We start from the raw sequence: 24,096 nt of genomic DNA on the forward strand, positions 1-24,096 counted from the left end.
TTGGTTTTTCCTTGGTTATTATCACTTAGGTCACGCCCTGTCATGCATTGATACATGGCTGCACAAACACTTCTGCAGACATGATGAAAAGGGAGCATGACCAGTTTTTTGGAGCAATGCTGATGTATGTCAGCCTGCAGTGTTTTAGAACTCCCACTTGGGATGCAGCAAGAGCAAGACTACTTGCTTATTTAATTTATTAGCGGTAGCATATACTGTTAAAAGGTAATGCAAGCTGCCAGAGATATGTGCAAGAAGTAAAAGCCATTTTAAAGCTGTGTTTTGAATACTGCATTGAAACAAGTGTTTGATTTCAACCCTGGATGAAGAACTGATGTTGTTAGATGTCTTTGGCAGCAATATTTTTTCATCAGTATGAAGGAAACCATTAGCATAATTGTTATGGGTTACTTCTTTACTGATTGCTTTTCCATTCAGGATTTCTACAGACAGTAAAGGGATACATACAAATACACTGATCTCTTCATTGCTCATAAAGAATTTTTTTGGCCAATCTTTCATTTTTATAGTAATGACTAGGTATTTTAAACATGGATTAAAACTCAGAAGTTTAAAAATATTAAAGAATATAAGCAAGATTTGTAAATTAGTATTTATATACCTGCCTAATCATCTGCTTTTAGATGAATTCTTTGCAGAACAGGGATCTCCCTCCTTTCTCGTTCCCCTTTTTCATTTTCTGCGAACCTTCTCATCTCCAAAAGTGGTGGAGCAGACAAGATCTTAAATTAGGAGATCTCTTAATTAAGAGATATTTGCCTCATTTTAAGAGCTCTTGCATAGTTTGAAAGCTTAGATTCATTTTTGATTGATAGATTGCTGTTTATAGTATAACTATGTGTATTCCTGTTACCAGCAACTTTTGGATAAATAACACACACAAAATAAATTTCATAACATGAGAACAGAGATAAATAATATATTTCCCCAGTGCTTGCATCATCACCTTAAAGAATGATTGTTTTGCATTTACATTAGAGATTCCAAAATAATAAAAGTCACAATTTACCAAATCTGCAGTATTTATTTGGTTATCAGAGGAAACTGTTTTTATGCATGAGATGTGTATTTTTAATTTTCTGTTAATAGTTAGTTTTAACTACAAAAATAAAAACCACTAATACTTGCTGTAGAAACATCTGTTACAAAGGGATAGTTAATATTTTTTTTTTTTGTTTTAGCAGCTGTCATTTGTAGCAAATGAGAGTATTTGCCATGTACTTGTCCCTGAGCATTTGTTTGCTTTCCCAGCTTTCTTTTTCTGAAAAACTGGCTTTTCTGAATAGTACTGCCAAACTTTTAGAAGTCTCCTGTTGAGGTAAATGTACAAGTCTATGTATATGAACTGCTTTACAGCTTATATTTGCGTTTACTATATGAAAAGGGCTTAGCAAATTTGAGGATATACAACGCATACATTTGCACCCTTTTGGTGTCTAGAGTAGAAAACAAGCATCCAAGATCCAGAGTTTTCTTTGTACAGGGGTATGTGTGCTTCACTAGACTGCAATGTCATGTGCAGATTTTCCCTTTCTTGTGGATTCTGCCTTTCACCATAAGCAGGCTTACGTTCACCAGGAAGCATGGCCATAGCCTCAAGGCTTCAGCATTTTCCTGAAAAACAAGCTGTTTTAAAAATAACTGAGGAAGCTTAGAGCCCAGAGTTCCTAATTTATTGGCAAGAGTTGTATCCACAGCCAGTTAGGCAAAATTTTGACCTAGTCACCTACGTGTCTCTCTCCATCTAAGCTTAAAAAGAGAATTGAACCACTTGTCTATGGCTAATGGGACAACCAGGATGTTTCTGAGACCGTCACCACCAAGAGCTGTGACTGATATTACTGATACAGCATTTCAGTTTTCATATACAGTGAACGTGTGTCTTAACGTATCAGATGAAACTGCTTGAATCTGTTCACGTACATCAGTCAAATCACCTTGTCAGTCATTGCTGACTGTCTTAAAGCTAAAAATCAGGCCGTTACAGTCCTCTGTATGTAAAAGTTCAGACAGGCAAGTCTCTAAATAACAATGTTAGAGGGCAGAATGAAGTCCTCTGAAGCTGCCAGATATTAGTGAGTCTTAAAAGTTAGTGAGACTTAAACTCACTAAGCTGAGAGAATGCAGATGGAAAAATGAGACAAGCAGAGCAGAAGCACAAAATCATTAAGGCTGGAAGGGATCTCAGGAAGTCTCTAGTCCAACCCTTGTGGACAAAGCAAGTCAGCTATAGGAAATTGCTTAGGACTGTGGACAGTTGGGTTTTTATTATTTCCATGGATAGAAACTCCTTGACCTCTCTAGGCAGTCTGCTCCAGTGTTTAATCTCACAAATTAAACATAAGATAAGAAAGTATTTTTTTATGCTTAAGTTGAATTTCCTGTATTTCAGTTTGTGTCCTTTCTCTGGGCACAGTGCAGTATAACTCTGTCTTCTTTTACCCCATCAGGTGTTTATACACCTGGTGGTGTATAATAATATACGCATTGGCAAGATACCTCTTGAGCATTCTCTTCTCCAGGCTGAACATTCCCAGCACGCTCAGCTTCTCCTCTTACGTCAGATGCTCCAAACCTTTAATCATCTGTTTGGCCATTTGCTGGAGTCTCTCTGTTATGTCTTTCTCATACCAAGAAGCCCAGAACTGGACCCAGCACTCCAGCTGTGGTCTAACCAGGGCTGAGCAGAGGGGAACAATCACCTTCCTTGACCTGCTGGCAACCCATCCTGAGGATGCCATTGGCCTTCTTTGCTGCAAGGGCACATTGATGGCTCATGTTGAACTTGGTGTCTGCCAGGACCCCCAGGTCCTTTTCTGCATGGGAGCTTTCCAGCTGGTCCACAGCATGTACTGGTGCTTGCGATTATTCCTCTGCAGGTGCAAGACTTTACATTTCTCTTTTTTTGAACCTAATGAGGTCTCTGTTACCCATTTTCCAGCTTGTCAGTGTCCCTCTGCGTGGCAGCACAGCCATCTGATGTATTATTAACCACTCATCCCAGTTTTGTGTAGTCTTGTAGTGAACTTGCCGAGAGTGCACTTTCTCCCATCATTTGGGTTATTAATGAAGACATTAAACAGTACTGGCCCCTGTATCAACCCCTGCTAGGTGACTGGCGTCCAGCTGGACTTCATGCTGCTGTTCATAACCCTTTGGGCCTGGTAGTCCAGTCACTTTTCATTGCACGTCACAGTCTACTTACCTGGTCCATATTTCAGCAGTTTGCCTGTATGTATGTTATGTGGGAAGGTGTTAAACCTTGCTAAAATTGAGATAAACATCATCTGCTCTCCCTTCATCCACTGAGCCAGTTGTCTTGTTATAGAAGGCTGTTAGGTCAATTGGGCATATTTCCCCTTCATATATCCGTTCTGATTTCACCTTATTGTCCTGCAGGGTTGGTTCCATCACCTTCTCGGGGACTGCAGTAAGGACTGGCCTGTAGTCCCCTGGATCGTCCTCCTTTTGGAGGCAGGAGTGACATTTACTTCCTTCCAGTCCTCAGAAACTTCCCCCTACTGCCGTGACCTTTCAAAGATAAAGTACCCTTAGTAACCTTTAAAAATAGCATTGGTACCATTTAAAATTGTTTCCTTGCCCTTTTAGAGGCGAAATTACGTTGCTGCTTCGTAGCTGTGAATTGCTATTTTTCAGATGCTGTCATCAATGAAAAAAAGTTATCAGTGTTAAAACAGCAATTTTACACCACTTTGTGGGTTTCTTTAAATAATTCCCATAACTTAACTTTGTTGAATGTTGTTCATATGCTTATAGTAGGGAAAGTGTAGCACATATTGCAGAAGCTGAAAATGCTTCATAAAGTAAAATGCACTTTAAGATCAGGTTTTGTTTCTGTAATATAAATATTTTTTGCCAACTTTATTTTCTGTAAGAGAATATTATTTTTATCCTATTATTTTTAGTCTGTTTACTTACAAAGACATTAATGCACTGATCAGTGAAGGTAATATAATGTTTTGTAGGATTTTCAGAGTGGATGGAATTTCTTTTGCATCTCGTTTTGAGAACTCATTTATTCCTTTGTCTGCAGTTAGTGTCATAAATAGACAGAATTTCATTCTTTGCTATTATTTTTTCCAGTAAAGGCAATTGTTCAGTTCATTAACTCCTTAAATATTCTTTCCTGACTTTTTACGGAATGTTTGCTGATGCTGGGGGGGAGTTTTGTCTATGACTAATAATGTAATTGGTTCATGTTCTTCTTACAACATCCTAAAAAATATTTGTGGACTTACTCTGTCTAATCTGAGCCACCATTTACCAGCTGAAACATGTCTTAATTTTTCCATGTGATCAGACTGGTATTGGGAATCTACAAGCATAGCATTGTTGATGGAAATATATTCTTTCTGGTTTTCTCAGTGGTATATAATGCATTGATGTTTTTTCAGGGATTGTGTAACAATACATGAGCCCTTTTCCCCACTGTTCTTTTTGTTTCCATTCCTGTCTTTACAGAACCAGAATAAAAGTGTAATGGATTTTTTTTCAAATTAAAAAAACAAACAGACAAACAAAAACCCCAACCCAAAACCACCGAAACAAAATGTAATCTTAGTGAAAACATCTTACTGCATTGTGGGACTCTGAAAAATAATGAAATTCTTTACTTTAAACTAGAAAAAAGTAAGACTTGTAATCTGCATGTAATCCAAGTTTTGAATCTTTTGAAGGGTCAGATGCAGAGCTCTTTCGCCACTGAACTCATATTTAAAATCTGTACTCCTATTTAAAATGTATTCTGTTTCTCGCTGTTTCAGTTAAGATCATTTCCAAAAAGCAATAAAAGGAGACACAGAGTATTTAAGTTTGTGGTCAGAATGCTTGAAGCCTCTGCAGGTGCTTAGAAAGCAATGATCTAAATGACTTAACCATAGCTTGATGTGTCCTTGTCTTACATTTGAGTGCACACAACATCCACCTGCAGACTTCCAGCCTACCTCCTTAACAGCAAATGCCAGGGGAGACTGCTTTGGGTAACCTGAGAGAAACTGAGGTGAGCCAGGTCACAACACCTGGGTAAGCATGGCAAAGAGCACACCTGTAGTTACCATGACCCAGCTGATACGTAATAAATTGATTTGGGTCTCAACCCTGATTACTTGCTGGCATCAGTTTTTGTTCCACCCAGAAGGACGGCAGTGGTGCCAAAGAAAAAGAACAGTTCTTGCTCTGCTGCTCTTGGACAAGTAGATGAGCAGATATCAATGTGCACAAGCGTTTCTGTTTTAGTAGTGGTGGCGAAGGTGTATTGGTTGCAAGGTGTATAGTGGTTTGTTAAGCTGTGTTTTCTGGATGCTGGGGGACCAAGTGGGTGCGTCCAGTTTTAAGATGTAACCAGAAGCTGTCCTTTAAGGGTTCCGAGTTCGTGTTCAGAACCAGTAACACAGTGACAATAATACTGGTATTCTGTCTATTCCTGACAGAAAAATAGTGCAAAACTGAGTTGTACAGCAGCTGTTTGAGGCACGGGCCTCCTATTCTTAACTGCAGGTGTTGTTTTCTCTGGAGTGATAAAGTATTTTGGAAATACAAATACAAGAAAAATGTTAATTAGTTTTTTCTTTTTGTTTCTTTTAGGACACCTCCAGGATGGTTTCAAGCAGGTATAAAAGGTATGAGATCTTTGCACACAACACATTTCTTTACATACACAGTTCTGCCAGAAATGAAGTTGATTAAATGGGTGTTTATGGTAGAGGCCATCATACTGCTACGGTAGGTGTATAGCCTGATTTTGGGGTAAGGACCTGAGAAGTGCAGCAACCTTATCCAAACCCCTCTATTATGTTCCTATTTTAAAACAAATACAGCTAGTATTTTGCTGGGTCTTACTAGTGCAGAACAGTTTGCCAAGCAAATGTCTAACCTGACTACACTTTACCTAGGAGCTAGTAGTTTCACAGTTATTTGTGAACCGCTGTCTTTTGAAGTTTAATACAGGAAGATAACTTTGTTGCTCTCCACAGTAATATTGAAAGAAATTTCTATGTTTTTGTCATACTACTGTCTCAGTTGTAGGGGATGCTGCCCACATATAGGCATTGTTGTGTTTGTTGTCTTTGAGCCAAGTGTTATCCTGGTCATTACTCAAGTTCTTCAATCAGTAAAATATTTCAGAAGTTCTTGATGCACCTGACCAGTGTGTGAAATTTTTGCTCACATGGAATTAATATTTACACACATATTATCACAATTATTAGGAAAATATAATGGTAACATGGGGTCTAAAATACGTCAACTGAAGCAAGGCATTTGTGTGTACGTGTTTTCATTTGACACATGAATGTATTGTCTTTTAGTTATCCTTTATGTGGGTAAAATGTGTAGGTGGTTAATTCATCTGTGTATATATATCCTGTCTGTAGAAGTAAGTGCAAAGAGCACTTACAATTATCTAGTCTTCACTGGCTGGTATTTTCTATCCCTCAGACTTGTTCACCTATAGAATCATAGAATGGTTTGTATTGGAAGGGGCCTTCAAAGATCATCTGATCCAACCCCTCTGCCATGGGCAGGGACATCTTTTAGTAAATGAGGTTGCTCAAAGCCCCATCCAGCCTGGCCTTGAACACCTCCAGGGATGGGGCATCTACAACTTCTCTGGGCAACCTGTTCCAGTGTCTCATCACCCTCATTGTAAAAAAATAACCAGCTATCCTGTTATGCTGTAGATTTCTTAGTATGGTGCTGTCTTTTATGTTTATATTCCTGGGTTCTCATAAACCTGGTTAAATGATGCTTTTTATTGCTGTAGGGTTTTTTTAAAAATCACTTTGTCATTGCAGAGTGGGTGGACTTATTGTCACAACCTTAATAGCGATATGATTTCATGATTACTTTCTTATTAATCAAACATATTTTAGTTCAGTCTCCACTCCCTCTTCAGTCCTTGTGCAGAATTTCATTGCTGTTTGTATCTACAGAATACTTAGTGGTGTGTGTCATAGTGTTTTGTGGCTTTTCATAAACCTTATCTTTCCTCTGTTCACATGCTGGATATACTCACTCACTTGCAAAAACTTGGTTGTGTTTCTAGAATAGAAGCTTGCACAATCACATTCATAGCTTATTTGAAAATAAGCTAATTCTTCTGATGAGCATTGCAAAAATAGGAAACTCCAAAGCTAGAAAATGCTAAAATAAGACTTGTTTGTGCAGTCTGCGTTCAGTGGGCTTTAGTTATACGTGGGATGTACGTTCTTTGTTCATCAGCTTTCCCCCTCAGGACTGGCATCACATTCAGGAGGAATCTGACTTGTTGTGAGCTGCTCTTCACTGTTTTGTTATGTATGTTGCCGTCCGTCTTACTCTTGCATAGTCTTCAAACCTCATGTTGAAAACAAGAGATTATTTTCGTGTGAAGTCAGAGCAGTGCCCAGTGCTCACAAATACTAAGTGGGTTTTATGCTAACTGTACCTCCATGAGGTATACAGTGCCCACTGTGATTAGAGTTAACAGTATCTATTGGTTTTCCTCTATATTTGAAAATTTCTACCTCCCCAGAAGTAATTTTTCAGGTACTTGAGCAAAGGTATGTCTCCCAGTGGCTTCACTCTCTGGTGTGAGTGCTAAAGGAGTCAGGAGCACAGTCCTCTTCTGTTCTGACAGTGTTTGGCTTGTTTGCCCCTTCCAACATCTGCAGTAAGGTAAGGTCTTACGGAAGACAACATCCTCTACAGTAATTCTTACGCAGATCACTCAGATCTCACTTAAGTCCCAAATACAGTAGAAGTCCTTTGGAAAACTTAAAATGCCGTTCTGTGATTGCACCTAGAACTGGAACGTGAATGCTGAATTGAGGCCATAAGCTGCTTGAAAGCTCAAATATGTTCAACTTCATGTGTTTTTAACAGTTTTGGGTGTGCTGCCTTAGGTTTTCAAAGCAAACTGAGAGCAAAGCATGTTTTCACATAGGGACAAGCACTTTGAGATCATATTTGAAACTGTCACTTACGTCACTCTGACAACAGGTGGTCAGGACTTTGTGGGTGGGGAAGAGACTGTTACTAGGCTTCACAGACATATGACTGCAAAAGTGAAAAGATGTCCTAAAATCTCGGACTCCGTTATAGACTCCCTCCCCGTGGAAAGAATGCAGGTCCTTTTCCTCCATGGTTACTCCTCCTGCTTCTTCTCTTCTGCCTTCTCCCTCTTCCCCAGTTCCTTATCAGAAGTGACATCTCTTCATCTCAGCATTTTTCTTCACATCACTGGTTTCCATTTCCTAGCCCAGTTACACACCCTTTCTTCTCTCTCCCCCTTTGTCTTACATCCTTATATTTAACCACTGAGGTCCTAGTCTTCTCTTTGTTATTTTTCTGATTTCTTGGGGTTTTTTTCCTGTTTTGTCTCCATCCTCTGTCCTCCTCTTCCAGGACTTCTAGTCCTGGCTTACTGATAGCGTCCCAGGCTTCCAGTACCTTCTCTTTCCCTTCCCATGTAGCTGTTTTCATGTCTGCATTGAGAGACCCAGCCTCCTGGACCTGACAAGACAAGAGAGAATTAAGAGCAGAGAAGAAAGATCTGTGCTGTGTGTTCTCATGGAATCACTGTTCTCTTAGTATGTTGCAGAGCTCAAGGAATTGCACGGATTTTACTACCTATTTAATCAAACACACTGGCTGCTTTGCCTTATATGGATGCAGCAAGCCGTGGTTAAACATTTATATCTTTATACATTTATATGACATTGCTGAGAAAACCATTTCCCTGAGTGTCCATTGAGTGGAAGACATGTTTACAAATGAACTCTGCTGGCTGTTCTTGTGTTTTTCTACTTCTGTTCTGGCTGACTTCGGCAAACTGAGCCTGTCTCCTTATGCAGTAAAGTAAATAAAGGTCTGGGATGAGGCTCTTAGTCCATAATTGTAGTCTGTCTTCTGAAATTACTTCAGATATTTCCACCCTTAACACTCTAAAAGTTAGTGGAGGGGTTCCTTTGTAGTTGCGTGACTAACTGCATGAAATATTTTCAAAAGAAAATGATGCTTCTATTGTGATCTGGAGTGGTACTGTAAGAACTACTAAAAGCATGACCAGAATCTTCCAAGGTCATGCTGACACAAAGGCCGCAGGACAGGTTCAGGAGAGTATCTGGGAGCTGTGATCAGCCATCTGTTCTGCCTCTGAGCTTCAGGTGATTAAAAGGTGTGGGTGTCCTTCAGTTGCAATAGCCCATATCAACTTTCTCATCTTTCATTTTTCTCTAAGCTTTTCTTAATGTGATACGGCTCATCTTGTCTATTCCAAACTACTATTACTGCAACTGGGTCTACCAGTTTTTGCACTGCTTTGTGAGCAGTTATTTTAAAGCGACAAGCACATTGACATTAGTAGGAATGATTTTGATTCAGGTCTGATGCTATCAGCATAGTTGGTGTCCTCACTGATTTCTCGAACAAGAGAATGATAAGGAGTATTCTGTTTATTGAAATATTTGAGTGTAATCTACATGTAAACATGAATTATGTTTCTCTTGTGTTCTGTGAACTAAAAATTTTGTTTGTTTGCATGTAACAGTAAAGCAAGATATGTTTGTGCACATGGTAATATTTTTGTAAGCACAGATAATTTGTTTTAGCAGCTTATTTCTAAGACTGTCTACTAGCTTTTGAACCAATCTAGCTGCTCTTTTAGAAATGTCTTGAATTGAAAAGAAAACCCTGCAAATCAGGATTTAAAATAACTCAGAAGATTTTTTGCATGGTTCATGGATCAGACGGATCAGGCTGGATCAGTTTACAGAAAGAGATAGATTAAAATCTCAGTGGTTCAGGGGTGTGTTCCCTTTATAAGTTCGTTTATTAGTGGAAATGAATACAATATGGTATGGTTTTATGGCTTCCAGACAAAAATGTCAGAGAGGTTTTTTCCCCTTCTTTTAGGATAGTATGGCACACTAACATGGAACTCAACAGGTAGAGTTCCTTGCCCACTAATTCTAAAAGACTACATTGTACTCAAGTTTAACATTCATGCAAGAGATGAAAAATAAATGAGGAAGAAGAGATCACAGGAAGAGAAGAAGCGAGTGCTTCAGAGGCGCTCTGAAGAGCGCTGCTGAAGTTCTCTTGCTCAGTGTTTTTAGATTACTGCAAAGCTTAAACTGTATAACAATTTGCATTCCATCACACTAACCGTGGTCTCGCTAATTCAAAAAAATACAGCTGCAAAATACTGTTTCATAACACTGTGCCCAGACTTGCTTACATACCCGTGTTTGGGAGTTTTGCAGTGAGGGTTGGCTGTTGAAGCGCTGTCTCATCTAGCTTGTTACATTAGGACCACTACTGGGCAGGTACCAACACTTAAAATAGACAGGAGTCACTCAAGGTGCTTTTCTTGACTTTTGCTTCTCCTTTTCAGCCAATGCTGATGTTATGAGAAGGCAGAAACACTATGGGTTTATTTCTGCAGAAGTTTTTGATGGTCTATGTTGAGCCAGCTGCAGTTCCTCACTGTCCCTTGTGCCAGCGCTCATGCAAGCGGACAGGGTGTTGCTTCAGGGAGCAAGTTGATGGCTTCCTTTTTGCTGAATTGCCACACCGGCTCCTTGAATGGTTTCCTACTCAGTCACGTGAAGGCCAGAGCCAGGAAAAGTGGAGGGAGCTAGGAATGTGCAGCTGTCGAGAAAACAAGACTGCCTTGCCTTAGCTCAGCTCTGAAAGCCACCGACTCGGCTTAAGCAGTCTGAAGTAACAGAAGTCCAAGGTGTCCTATCTAGAAATACTGTCTTTTGCTCGTTCTTCCAAAGCAGCTGTGAGCAACTGACTGGATTGCAGCGATGTAATTAATTAGGAGTTTCCAAATCAAGTGTAGCTACAAGATTCCGGCAATAAAAATAAGAGTGTCCTAGCTGAAATCAATTGAAACCTGGTTTTGACTGATTTAAATTGGATGAAATGGCAATTTGGACAGTGCTTCAGACAGACATTGAGAGAACCAAAGAGGTGCTGGAAGGAGCAAGATTTATTCCACCTTTCTGTCATATTGCTGTTAAACCCATCCCTGTGTGAATAACTGATTTTATTTTAAAGGAAATGATGACTAGAACATCATTACAAAATAAAATTTTTGTTTCTGTGTAAGAGTAGTCAAAACTGTAGTGTTGATTGATTTTGCGATACGATTTTTATTTAAGTACAGCCAGAAAAAAAACTTTGGAAAGCAAGTTGTCTTAAGTTGCAAAAGTGTTTTCTGTTTTCAGCATCCTAGTACAGGAATACACATTTAAAATGAAGGTTTGATAGTGGCTACTTGAAAGTAAGCTAATGGAACAACAAGTTGAATTTTGTTAAACATCATGTCGAACATGCCCTTTTGAAGCAGTAGTGAGGAATGTGTCTATCCATATAGATTCTCCGGGTGCACACTCTAATCCAGTGTATGGCTACAAATACAATCTCAGATACTCTTCTTGAAAAATAATTTAAAAAACACGGTTTCCTGCAGCCATAGTCTATGGCTAGATGTTTCAACTGCAAATGTTGAAACAGTTATATGCATAAGTTACTTCGATGCTAGAAAGTGGAATACATTTTGAACTGCATTCTTAAACAGTGACTCTAAAATTTTTTTAAGTTGCAGACCCCTATCATTTTTCATCTGGTGCTAATGACTGCTTTTACCCAATGTACCTCTACTGACAGTAGGCTTTCTTTTCTTTCGTACCTTTGGTGAGATTCCAGCAACTTCCAAGTTACAAGTATACGTAAACCTTTATTCAGTGAGGAGGTGGAAGAAGCAAGGTTTCTGTTGCAGTCTCAAACTAAATGGGTTCTGCTGTCACGTGCGTACCAAAAGAAGGGATAAACCCATTTTGTTTTCTTAGTAGTATACAAAGGTCTTCAGTTCAGACATGATGATTATGAAGATGATGATGATTATTATTAGTAGTATTGTTGTTATATATTTATAAATATAGAGTAGATTTTTATATATATATATATATAGATATGTATTAAAATGTACAGGTTTATTTCCATAGAGATATCTTTGTTGGGGCTGGTTGATAGGTATTTTCTCTTAGTAAAGCATAGACACCAAGTTCTTATTATTATTCTAGGTAAGTTTTCTTACTTGTTTAAGGCTCACAAAGTCACATTGTATCTGAAGACTAAAATTCTGTTCTTTGTGAAAGATGTCTACTGTGTCTCAGATGATACCTTTTTGCTGTTGCTGTGTAATGGACATAGGTTATAACAGCCAAAATAATGAACTTTGTTAATGTCATGTTCCTCGTGTTAGGTTACATATTAATGCCTCCTTAAATGTTTGTGGTTTTTTTTTTTTTTTTTTTTTTAAATCCCATTTCCTAGAAGTCTTCATGATATGTCCTTTGTACTTGCTGATACTGAAAGGGAATGTGTTCAGTAGGGTCTGCTCCCCAGTGGAATAGGTGAGGAAATTTTTGAGGGTGAGCTTCAGGGAAAATACAGAAAATGTCTTAATTTTCAGCATTAATTAAACCCTTCCTATCTAGGTGTTCTTTCTTCTAACTTTCCTGTAGGAGCATCTGCCAATATCACTCACTGGAACCAAGCTGAGATACTCCAGTATATTGGCAAAAGGTTTCATTTTTGAGCGATGGAAAAATTGAGCCTTTTTTGTGTGGTCTGTCCTTGAGACACTAACAGCACAAAACAACACATCTTACAGAAAGCTAAATGATCTAGAATTTATAGAGTTAAGCTAAAATATTTCTCTTATGTTGTGTTGCAATATGCGCATCCGGTCCTAGAAATGTTTTTTTAAAAAAACTTCTAGATGAAGAATAAACAGTGCTAAATATGGTAATAACATCAAGCTACAAAATTCCTTACAATTGTGTCAATGTGCCTTGGAAACTTCACACGTACTGGAGCAAAATAATATTAATATCCATGAAAAGACATCCTTTTGCCAGATACTCCTGCTTTTGATTTGCACTGTATCCATCTAGATTTGCACATTGTCAGCAGGGGTATTCTGGAGTTATGAAATGCAAAACTGTTAAATGAACACATTAATCACGTACTCTTCTATGTTTTAAAGGAAATGTTGCAAGAATACTCATAGCACTTTTTATTCTTTTCCGAGGTGCTCTAGAAAACCATTGTATACGTATTTCAGCTGTGTGATTTCACAGAATCACAAGCTGGTTGAGGTTGGAAGGGACCTCTGGAGGGCATCTTTTCCAACCTCCTTGCTCAGGCAGGGCCACCTAGAGCTGATTGCCCAGGACCATGTCCAGATGGCTTTTGAGTGTCTCCGTTCGTGTTCTCCTGGTGAAGACTGAACAGGATTTTTTTTGTCTTTGGCTGTTCAGCTGTATATTTTCAAAGTCAAATAAGTGTGGGTTTGGTGGATTGGGGAGTGAAAGGTCTGTATTTCTGGTCCCAGGGCACTCTGTTCTGCTGCTCTTAATTATTCATTAGATTCTATGTTGCAGGTAAATAACATTGCTACTAGGAAGGAAATAGCTACGGGAGGAATACATAAATTTGTGGCTTTGAAAATGCTTGGCTTCTCATATTTTTTAATTAGCACTGGTTTTGTACATAGCAATCATAATGGAGAAGACATAAGGTTTTTTAAAGCTAGCTTCTGTGCATTTGCAGTGCTTATCTGTTAACATTCCATGGCAGTGATTTTTAAGGAATAGACACATGATCTAAAACAAAAAATATACCATCAGTTAGTGAGTGCCTGCCAACTGAGCTATGACAAACCACTGTGTATTCAAGTTCTGAAGTAAAATATTTGGAAATGGTGTAAAATTAATATGTTGGGCCACATCACTTTCTCACTTTGGTTTGCTTTCCAGTTCCTTCCAGGCCGTATCCATAGTTCCTGAAAAGTCAGTTGATACGTGTAAGCTTCTTACATTTTGGACATGTACTTGTTTTTCATCCTTTATGTTCTCATCTGATTAAAAAGATGCTTGGTTTAAACTTTGTAGTGGTACTTTACTCTTGTAAATGAAGTTTTTTAGCTAGGTTTTTAATATGCACAGTTCATAAAACTTTCAAATTTTTCAAAATAAGGTAGGATAAGTGTGTGTTCAAAGTTGATTACCTACGTGATGAGATCTACATTATCCAAATATTTGACTCCCTGAGGCAGTGAATTTAGTGAGTTCTCAGCAGCACAAGAGCTGTGAAATAAATTCTCTGCAGTTTACTAGACTGACCTGTTGAGTGCTTTGGAAAGCACTTCTTGTTACTTCCATCGTTTCCATTTTGTTAAGTGTTTCATTTGCTCTTTGCCTTTGTAGCACAGCTAATGCACCGGAAGATGATGCTCAAAATAGATACTCCCGAACAGACAGGACAACTTACAGCAGATACAGCAGGGATGCAAATTCTTCGGGCAGTTCCATACCAAGTAACGCTTTGGAAAAGAGGATTGAGGAACTTGAAAGGGTAAGTACCAAGTAACATCTGCATGGCATACCTCTGAAATAAATTACTTCTGAAACTCCGTGGGGAAATTTGCAAGTAAAATGTATAGAAATGTTGCTAAATGCTTGAAGTTTTCATTATTTCACACGTTCTTCATACAAACAATTTTGGGAAAATGTAATAATGTTAAAGCTGAGTTTTCCACCTAAACCAGTATTTTGTTAAATAATGTCATCTGTGTAATCTGGCTTCTCTGTTTTCCTCTGAAGTGGATTTTTACGGGTAACTTGCCAAATATTCTTGAATTTGTATGGATGAAAGTTACTAAGTAAACACAATCTGAATAGGTCTTTTTTTGGAAAAGATGAAAATAGAGCATATTTCGTAGAAATTACTACTTTTTTTATTAATTTTTTTAAAGACTTGGGGAAGCCGCCTTTGAGTGAATTACACCATAATCCTCCCTTCCAAATCAGCTTCCTTCTGAAATAATTTAACTGCCAGTAACACAGAAAATAGAGGAAGATTTAAGGGCGTTCTTTCAGTATGCTGAACCCTGATTTACTGAATTCCTAATGGACATTTCCATTTTTACTCACATTCAGGCCCACAGATCTAACAGTGAGTCTTCATTCCTTGTTAACGGTAGTGTTAAAAAAACCCCCAACACCCCCCACCCCCCAGAAAGGGACTAACCCTCCCAATATAACAAATTTAGAAGCTGATACTCTACATCTACTTACTTCTGTTTTGGGCCCCTATCCAGTTTTGGTTTCATGCTTAAGTTAAATATTGATTAAAACATTATCTCTGGAATGGGAGATACCACACAGGTTTGCTGTGGGTAGAATATTTTCTTAGACACGATTCTTTAGCTCCTTGAAATGTAAGGGCTTGAAGACATGGGTTTGACTTCCTGTAGAAAGTCAAAATTCACACATATGTGTTTGAATTTTTCTTCTTTGTTTGTTTGTTTAAGTGGTAATAACTTAAAACTGTCTCTCAAAACCAAAAATTAAATTTCAAACTTCAGTGCATATTCTGGTTTTAGGAACTTGCAAAGGAGAGACAGGAAAATGCGCGACTAATGAAGATGACACAGGACAAAGAGGAACTAATTGGAAAGCTGAAGGAAGAAATTGATTTATTAAACAGGGTAAGCACACGCTTTCTTATATGGTGCGATATAGAGGGAATACAAGTCTCTGCATTCTCTGTGCTTTTCTTCAGGCACCTGCATCCACTGGGCAAGGTCAGGAGAGAATTAAGTGTGGGGATTTTTTTTGTATTTGTGTAATTTTTCAAGAGGCATGTCAATAAGGTATATTTTTTCCAGATGACTTCTGGTTGTCATGACTAACTTCCGAAAGTTCTGTGTTATTGGAGTACCTGAATTTCTTGTTGCTATAAATGTTTGTAGAACAAGGTTATAAAAGCAAGTGTTCTTTTACTGCCTCTTCTTTCCAAATTCAATACATAGCATACCAGGAAGTAATTAATTGGGATTTTGACAGTTTTCTCAATAAATTGTAACACAGTACTTTTGTTTGACAAAGTAATTATAAATTTAGTTCCATTTTAGTCAGCTTTTAAATACTGATAATAGTTTAGATGATCTTAGAATGATTTGGGAGTAACTGCTTTATATTCTGACAGACATTCTCATACTCTTTGTTGTTGATTCCCGAGTAAAGGCAGAACAAGACAGGGGGCAGGAGACATGGGGTAGGATCACTTAGGCAAGGTGTGTAGGCAGGAGGAGAAGGGTAGAAGAGAGACACATGCTTGGGAATGGGACAGGATGAGAAGTTTTAAAGTTGATAGAAGATACCAGGTTAACAAGTCCCAGTTTTAAGGGCAGACTGGAACTCTTTCACAGAGTGGATTAGTGACCTCATCTTGCACTTCCTGGCTGAGGTGCAGAGCCTGGATGTACTAGGGAAATACATGTCTACTAGTCCAGTGCAGATGTTCCCATAAAAATTCAGAAAAAAAATTCAGAACTGGCTTTGGTCAGTCCAGCCTTGAAGGGAGGCAATAAATCTGTGCGCATAGTGGCAGACTTTTCATTTTGCGCTATACATTTATGACAAAGTAGAACAGCATTCACAAGTTTGCAACCTAATCTAGAGAACAAAAGGGCGTGAGATTATTCTGAAACATGTATCTATTTATTTTTTTTTTAATAAAGGAAGTTGGAAGTTAATCTGTAGGATACGTGAAATATTGTCTGGTTTGGAGAGATTTCTGTTTTAATTGAGGAATTAGTCTTTATGCCAGTATTCGATTCTGCAAAGAATCTGTCACATCTAAGCTGATGACCTTATTACAGTCAAGGCAGGTGTTCATTCCTTCTACATAATGGATGGCAAAGCTACTTAATACTGCTGATCACCCCTGGCTTCCTGACTCAGAGGTCAGAAAGAACAAATCAAAAGAACCTAACTCACTGCAAGCTTGTGTTTTAGGACCATGTCTGTTTGTGAGCTTTGCTGTTCCAGAAACGACATTTTTTCTGCTATATTTGAAGTATGATGTCCTAAATTAAATCCATCGAGTTTCTGACTAGAAACCATCTTTGAACATTTGTAGTAAAGTCAGGTGCCTGTGCCTTGCCTCTGTTAAGTATGACCGCAGTTTCTGCCTGTTATGTGGAAAGAAAACATAAAACATAATACGGTCCTTTCAAAAGTCTCTTTATTATACAATGACTAAAATTGTACTTTTCCATCAGATCTACAAAGCCATCTCATTGGTGCTCCCTAGGTAGCTTCTCTTAAACGCAGAAGAGAATGGCTTTTTTTCTCCAACAGGTCAGCATTTACCATAGCTATAACATTGTTAGCTTAATTTCAGTGCAAGTTATTTATGTTTGCATCCGTTGGGCTTTTCTTAATGATGAAATAGCTGTCTTTTGACTTTATAACCAGCATAATAATTTGCCTTCTTACAAAAGTTTGAACCCACGTCTCAAGTGATGCTTCCATTAAAACAGATACAGTTGTACTTTCTTTCTTTAATAGTTCTTGGATTTGAGATTGCTTCTACATTGGCTATCCAAGTGGATTTAGAAAGAGGAAAAGTTTAGAATATTAAGAAAAGCTACAAATATACTGCATCATTCCTATGATAGAAGGCTATTGAAGTTAATAGGGCAGTTATATTTGCCTAAGGTGTATTGTCATAACTGAGATAATGAGAGCCAGCACTTGGACATCCATCTGTTCTTCATGGAACGTTACTCTGTAGAATTGGCATCAGGATTGGATGCTTTGCATGGAAGAACAGTTGTGATCTTCAGCCTCTGCTCAGACAAAAAGATGTCCTGAGGACTAAACTTTACTTAGTGAGCTTATGCAGAGATCGTTTTAAAAAGTTTTGCTGGTAGGCAATCTAAATAGGGGTCTCTAAATTTGACCACCTACACATTCATGGTATTTCTCCGTCTTTTCTATTTATCAAAATATGCAGTTATTGCATGTTAAGTTGCACAGATATGGAAAGAATAAATAAGTTCTTAAAATGCCATTTTATTGCATAGCTTTCTGACTGCTCAGTCCTCATATTTACAGAAATGCTTTTTCTAGAAGATTCAATCAGTTCATAAGCATGGGTGCATCCTTGATTGGCAAAGGTCTTGTGTTACACTTGAAAAACTTTTTCCAAGAATCCTGAAGACTTCTTGGCAGACTTACTCTTGTTTTAAGTAAATATGTTTTAATGTAACAATATATTTTTACTGAGATCAGTCAGTACATCACAAAGATACTTAAAGAACACGAGCTGCATTTATATAGAGAAATGGAAAAGGTTTTCTGTCATAAATGGCATTCTTTCACTGCAGTACATTAGCCACTAAAAGTATGTCTGCCATGTTTTTTGTAAGAAAAGGGTAATTGCTTCATAAAAACCTCAGATGTCTGAAGGGAAAGGCATCTCAAGACATTTAAATATTTGTAGGCTAAGTTCAGCTGTTGACTAGTTTACACTTGGTCATCTCTGACCTCACTAAGATGTCATTGTAGTTAAATGGGTGTTTGGAGAGAGTCTGTCAGTGAGGATTTATAATCCAATTAGTGTCAGTTGTGTAGTTATTGGTTCCTTTGGTATGTGAAGTCCAAACTTTCCTGCTATTGCGTCTTTTTTACTAATAAGCATAAATTAGTGTTGTAATTTTGAATAAGAAACTTTAAATATCAGAGTGGCAAAACCCACCTGCTTCTCTCAGTCCATCGTTTCTGTAGATATTTAAACTTCAGTAGTTATTTTTCCTGGCTCATATTCAAAAAACACTTACTCGTAGAAATCTTTGGAATGTTATTTTTGCAGCATAAACATTTCACAAACTTTTACTATTTTTATTTTGAGTAAATTACAGACATTTTTAAACAGAAGGTTTTTAGGTAAGCTTTAATTGAGGCATCTGATGGCTAGGTTAACAACAAGTTGAAACACAGTATTATGTATACTGAACTAAATAACCTATCACTTTATTGAAAAAGTGTTGTCCCTTCTGCCTGATTATTGATCTGAACTGCACAAGACAGAAAATAAAGTGTGCTTCTTAAAATTACATAGTAAACTGTGTTTATAGTAGCTATCCATCAGAACTTTCTGTGTTTAGATGTTAAAGTCACTTGTATCTGTTATGTCGGAGTGGTCAAATGCTTTTCTTGGAAGTCATTCGTCCTGTGATGCAGCAGTACTTCTGTGAGGCAAAGAGGAATTTCTGCTAGCGGTTTCTTGATTCCACGTTACAAAAACAATAAAGTAATTGCAAAGGTATTGCGGTATGGATTTTGGCTTGGCAAACTGAAGAGGCTTTTAAGAATCATGATACAGATTAAACACAACATCTCTAGCATGCGCTTCTGGATTGACCCTGCTAAAAAGAAACAAGAAAATAATCTCTGAATGTCAAACACTGCTTAACAACTTAAAGGAACAAGAGAGAGAAAATCTTTACTATAGTTTTATGTTTAATCTAGCATGGCAACAGTAGGGTCTTGCAGATTTCAGTCAAAAGGCATCCATGATCTCTGATGAGAATCCTGGTTCTTCCTCCTTTGCCCGCCTTTCATTTTCCTCCTCAATAAAGTGCTGTCCTTGAGGTCACTCTTCTGTTCTGTCATTTTTTCGTTCTCATTCTCTTTCTTCCATGTTTGGGGGTTTTTTTGTACAGTGAAATTATTTTTACCAGAGTAATGCTTACATTAAACAGCCAGTTTCACTGGTTTCTACTTTAAAGGCTTGCAAAAACTTGGTAGGAAGTGAGGAAATGAAATGGGAACTGGATAAATGTGGTAGTTGGTGCAGGAGGGATGGACCTTTGGGGTGGGAGCAATCTATTTTATTAAGCACCCATTATTACTGTGTATGCTGTCTGTTCTTTTAGTAGCAGTTTAGACATAAGTTACAAAATACTTTTTAAGTTTTTTCACAGAAAATGAAAAAAAAAAAAATAATGAGCAGGCAGTACTTTTTCTGAAAATTTTAGTACTTAATTTAAAACACAAAGCAGTAATAACCGGTGATGTGTATATGTGAGCGGGATAGTTGCAGACAAGCACAGTCTGGGGAGCAGAGGCAATAGCTGACTAATACACTCTCTGTATACGCCAATAAAACAATCACACCCATTCATTTTGGTTTATTGATGCATTAATTCCTGCTGTAGCTTTAGTTTTGATTATATGTTTCCATTTAAAGGTGCTTGTACATGGGAATATAATATTAAAGTTTTGTAATTACAGTAACACTTGGGAAAAGGCTGATTTAACAGATTCAAGGGTAGCTACTGGGACACTAATTCTACCAGCTTCTTCATTTCAGAGTTAAGATGCTAAATTGCTGCTGCTAATAATTGTGAGTTTGAATTTATGTCCTGAGAAGTGTTTCTTTTTCCTTTCGCAGGACCTAGATGATATAGAAGATGAAAATGAACAATTGAAGCAAGAAAATAAAACCCTCTTAAAAGTTGTTGGACAGCTGACAAGGTAGAAGATTCAAGCCTCAATGAGGAAAGATTTAAAAACTACTGATTGAACATTAAGGTCAATATGGTAATACTTCCTGTGTTGCAGTATGTTATAATAACTGTCTTTATATTTATTGTTAGGAAACCAGATGAATGTTTATTTTCATAGTACTTTCTTCTTCATTCAATGAAATGGCATCAAATTTGGGGTATATTTTTAGCTTTCTTTTCACATAAGAATAATTAAATGTTTTGACATATTTCAAAATATTAAGTTAAAAAATATTTGGGTTTTGTATCTTCAGATTACATCTGGGTAAATTACAGTAATTTAAAACTCATCGCACCAAGATCACTTTCAGTCCATGTGGGTGTATATTTTTGAAATGAATGGAAGTAGTAATACATATAAGCTTTGTTTACACAGATCCAAAGTACATATTTTGGGAAATATTTCCTTTTTTGTTTAAGCAGCTGTAAAGTGGATGCCTTATTACTGATGTATAACATTTTGCAGATTGATTACTTGCTCTAAAACTCTTGTTTGTTGAGGGTTTTTTTTACCGTATCTGAAAGACTGACAATAATAGAGTAGCATTTTTTTTTCTGTATAACAGTATTCTGGCAGAAGGGGGAGGGTTTATTAAAAAAAAAAAAAAAGAAAAAAGAAAAAAAAAAAGAAAACCCAAAAAACAATAAATCACCTGTGGTATCAGCATTAATGAGTTCTTAGAATCATATTGAAGTTGTGCACTGCAGTTTATTTTAAAGCTGAAATGCAAGTTTGCTATCAGACAGTAAGTTTGTTTGCTGTGTTGAGAATTCGAACAAAGCCTGGAGCTTTCATTTTAGCAAAGACACTTTTGCAATACTCTTATACTTAAAGCTGTCATCTTAAAATTTGTAGTGATCATAACCAATATGAGTTTTTTGATCTTTTCATTTTTTAAGCTGGGTGAAAATATTTGTACATAACAAAGCAGAGAGGCATACAAGTGATTCATGCCCTTTTGAAACATCAAGTGGTTTAAAAAAAACCTTTTATCCTTGATTTTAAATTAACATGGTGTTTAAAAAGTGCCTGTTTAGATGCTACAATCCAGTTATGACTGCATATTGATTCTTCTGTAACATGATAGTAGACAAAATTTTCACTTGACATTAACCACAGACCTCAGTTAACACTTCTTTTCTTAAAATTCTTGTCAGGCTGAAGTTTGATGTACTTTATTTCATCTTGATACAGCATATTTTTAGTTCCTGATCAGAATAAATGTATATGTCATTTGAGTCAGGACACTAGAAATAAAAACATTTTGAAGAGTCCAGGCTTTTTCTTGACAATTTTGAAGTTTGGTATCAGTAAGTTGCATGCATATAGTTTTTGTTACCTTCAAACTTAAAGGCAACTAATATATAATAATGATCACCTTGTCACATTTGCCAATTGTTTTTGTAATGTGTATTTAATGACTGTAAGAGTTTCTTAAATTTCAAATCCAGGTATTACTGTTAATGCCTTGGATTGTTTTGGATATAGAATAGGTTATTATTTGTGTATTCTAATGAGAAGGAACTTTTCAAAGCTTTAAAGTATTTTTGAAGACACTTATATTCCAGGATGCCTTGATGTTTTCCTTCACAGTGGATGAGAACCCGTGGGACACCATTTAAAACCTTTACTCAGGGGTTTAAATGGTATGGGGGGGGTTGTATAGGCCCTCTGAAGTACGGTATACACCAATGAATATTGCTGTTAATATTACTCAAACAATAAGAAGTCCCTTAATTTTTCAGTTTCACGAAATTAAAAAATTTAAAGTAATAAAAAAATAAGTTGAGTTGTGTGCCTTCTGAATAAATATGAAACTTTCTCTGGAAGAACATCTGATTTCCATCTCTGTGTTCTAAGTAGGAAATATACATACCGATTTACGGCATGGGATGTCAAACATATTGAAGCGTCATTAAGGAGTTAATGCAGAACACACAGATGTTAATGCGAAGTTGTAAGTGAGATATTTCATAAACTATATTTCACATACATTTTAAACCAAAGAACAATAACAACAAAGAACGTAAACAAGAATTACTTACCTTCATATTACTACTTCTTGGTTTGCATGTGTATTGACTACGACTTAGCAGCAGTAATGCCAAAATGAGTGTATCTTGTTAAAACTTGGACATCCAGCTGACAGGAATATTTGGCAGAAGTACTTCTGATACCCTACCTGGAAGAAGTACTGGCAGGGGGAGTTTCCAAATATTGAAACGAGTAATGCTTCAGACAGAACATGTGAACAAAGGAACTGTTGGGAACTCACAGATGAAGTACCTCAGGACATTATTGTTGTTGTGTATTATTATATAAATGTAAAGCTCCTCATGGTTTTAAAAATTCCAACAAATTGTATCTTGAAGCATAACGCATCTGCTGACAGTTTGGAAGATTTAGATAGCTTTTTGGAAAAATGTCAATAACAATTCATTATTACTTACGTTATCAGACTGTGGAAGAAGTTTAGTAGTTCTAGGAAAAATAGAATATTAGAATATTTTCTAGGAAAACTAGAATATTAGTAATTGTCTAGTCATTACTTGCCATTATCTTTTTATTTCAGTAGGGTACCCTTCTAGTCAAGCTAAAACATAGAATAAGTTTTTATCCTAGGTGGTCTGAAGGTGTTAAATCAGCTACCTTACCAGGGATTCGCTAATCCATGTCCACGTCCTCACCAGTCCAATACCTCAACTGTTCTCAATTGTGTGATTTTTAAAAGCAGAGAGACTGCTTTAAGTGGGAACCCACCTCACTTGGGAAGGCTGTCTGATTCCTGAATGAATATGGGTATTGATGTACGCAGGCTAAATTAATTTACTAGGGCAGGGGGTGGGGTGGGAGGGGAGGAGGTATTAGTATGCAATATTAACAGTATGGGTAAGTCTCTTGGAGATCTCTGAACTTTCATGTCTTAAAATTCATACCAAACTGCTTAGGTCTAGCATCTGCATTTCTGGGTAACTTGGATCATCTAAGAAATTTAAACAGAGAAGTACTTCCTTTGACTAAAGCAAATAAGACAGGGTTTTTTTCAAGATACTTTTAATAGTGAACAGCGCATAATTCCTATTTTGATAATGCAAAATGATACTCCTGTTATGGTCACATACTGTTGTGTAGAAAACATATACTGCATCCAGAGCTGATGGTTAAAATTGTGCAGAAATATTTTTGTCGTTGATATCATGCACTAACGTTTGTGGGATTAATTTCCTAAGGAAGTTTGACCATATATAAATGTTGGTGATTTTTACAAGGAAATTCAAAATGGCTCATTTTTCATTTTTTAAATAACTAAATGGCCATGTTTGATTTCAGTGTTACTTGATGTATATATTAACTGAAATAGTACAGTCTGTATTTGCAAATGAGTGTTTCTTCTGTCTTTAGAGCAAATATTTCTTGGTTAATTACCAGATTTGTATTTACACATTTGGAGATATGAATTATTTCCGTGTTAGGTTGGCTCTGAATTTGAGAGGTTGAGTGAGAAAAGAGGGTAACAAGAAATAAATCAATAACTTCCAAAGTAGGAAGTATAACCTCATGATTATTTTTTTTTTTATTATTCAGCTGTACTGAGAATTAGCTGTGGAAAGATTTGTGATTGGCATAACCACTCCAA

General features: G+C 37.0%; 1 protein-coding gene across 4 annotated transcripts in view; it reads left to right on the top strand.

Moving 5' to 3' along the window:
- The window catches only part of PAWR (pro-apoptotic WT1 regulator), an 82,004-nt gene extending 60,915 nt beyond the window's left edge, over nucleotides 1-21,089 (top strand). For all 4 annotated transcript variants that reach the window (XM_063322873.1, XM_063322874.1, XM_063322871.1 and 1 more), the window contains exons 4-7: nucleotides 5,626-5,660; nucleotides 14,304-14,451; nucleotides 15,482-15,586; nucleotides 20,344-21,089. In XM_063322873.1, coding sequence (XP_063178943.1) covers nucleotides 5,626-5,660; nucleotides 14,304-14,451; nucleotides 15,482-15,586; nucleotides 20,344-20,430 — 375 coding nt within the window. In that variant the 3' untranslated portion in view covers nucleotides 20,431-21,089. The remainder of the gene's footprint in view (nucleotides 1-5,625; nucleotides 5,661-14,303; nucleotides 14,452-15,481; nucleotides 15,587-20,343) is intronic.
- Nucleotides 21,090-24,096: the final 3,007 nt, after the last annotated feature.

The sequence above is a fragment of the Chroicocephalus ridibundus genome, chromosome 1, assembly GCF_963924245.1.
Source record: "Chroicocephalus ridibundus chromosome 1, bChrRid1.1, whole genome shotgun sequence".
In the NCBI taxonomy this organism is placed as follows: Eukaryota; Metazoa; Chordata; class Aves; order Charadriiformes; family Laridae; genus Chroicocephalus; species Chroicocephalus ridibundus.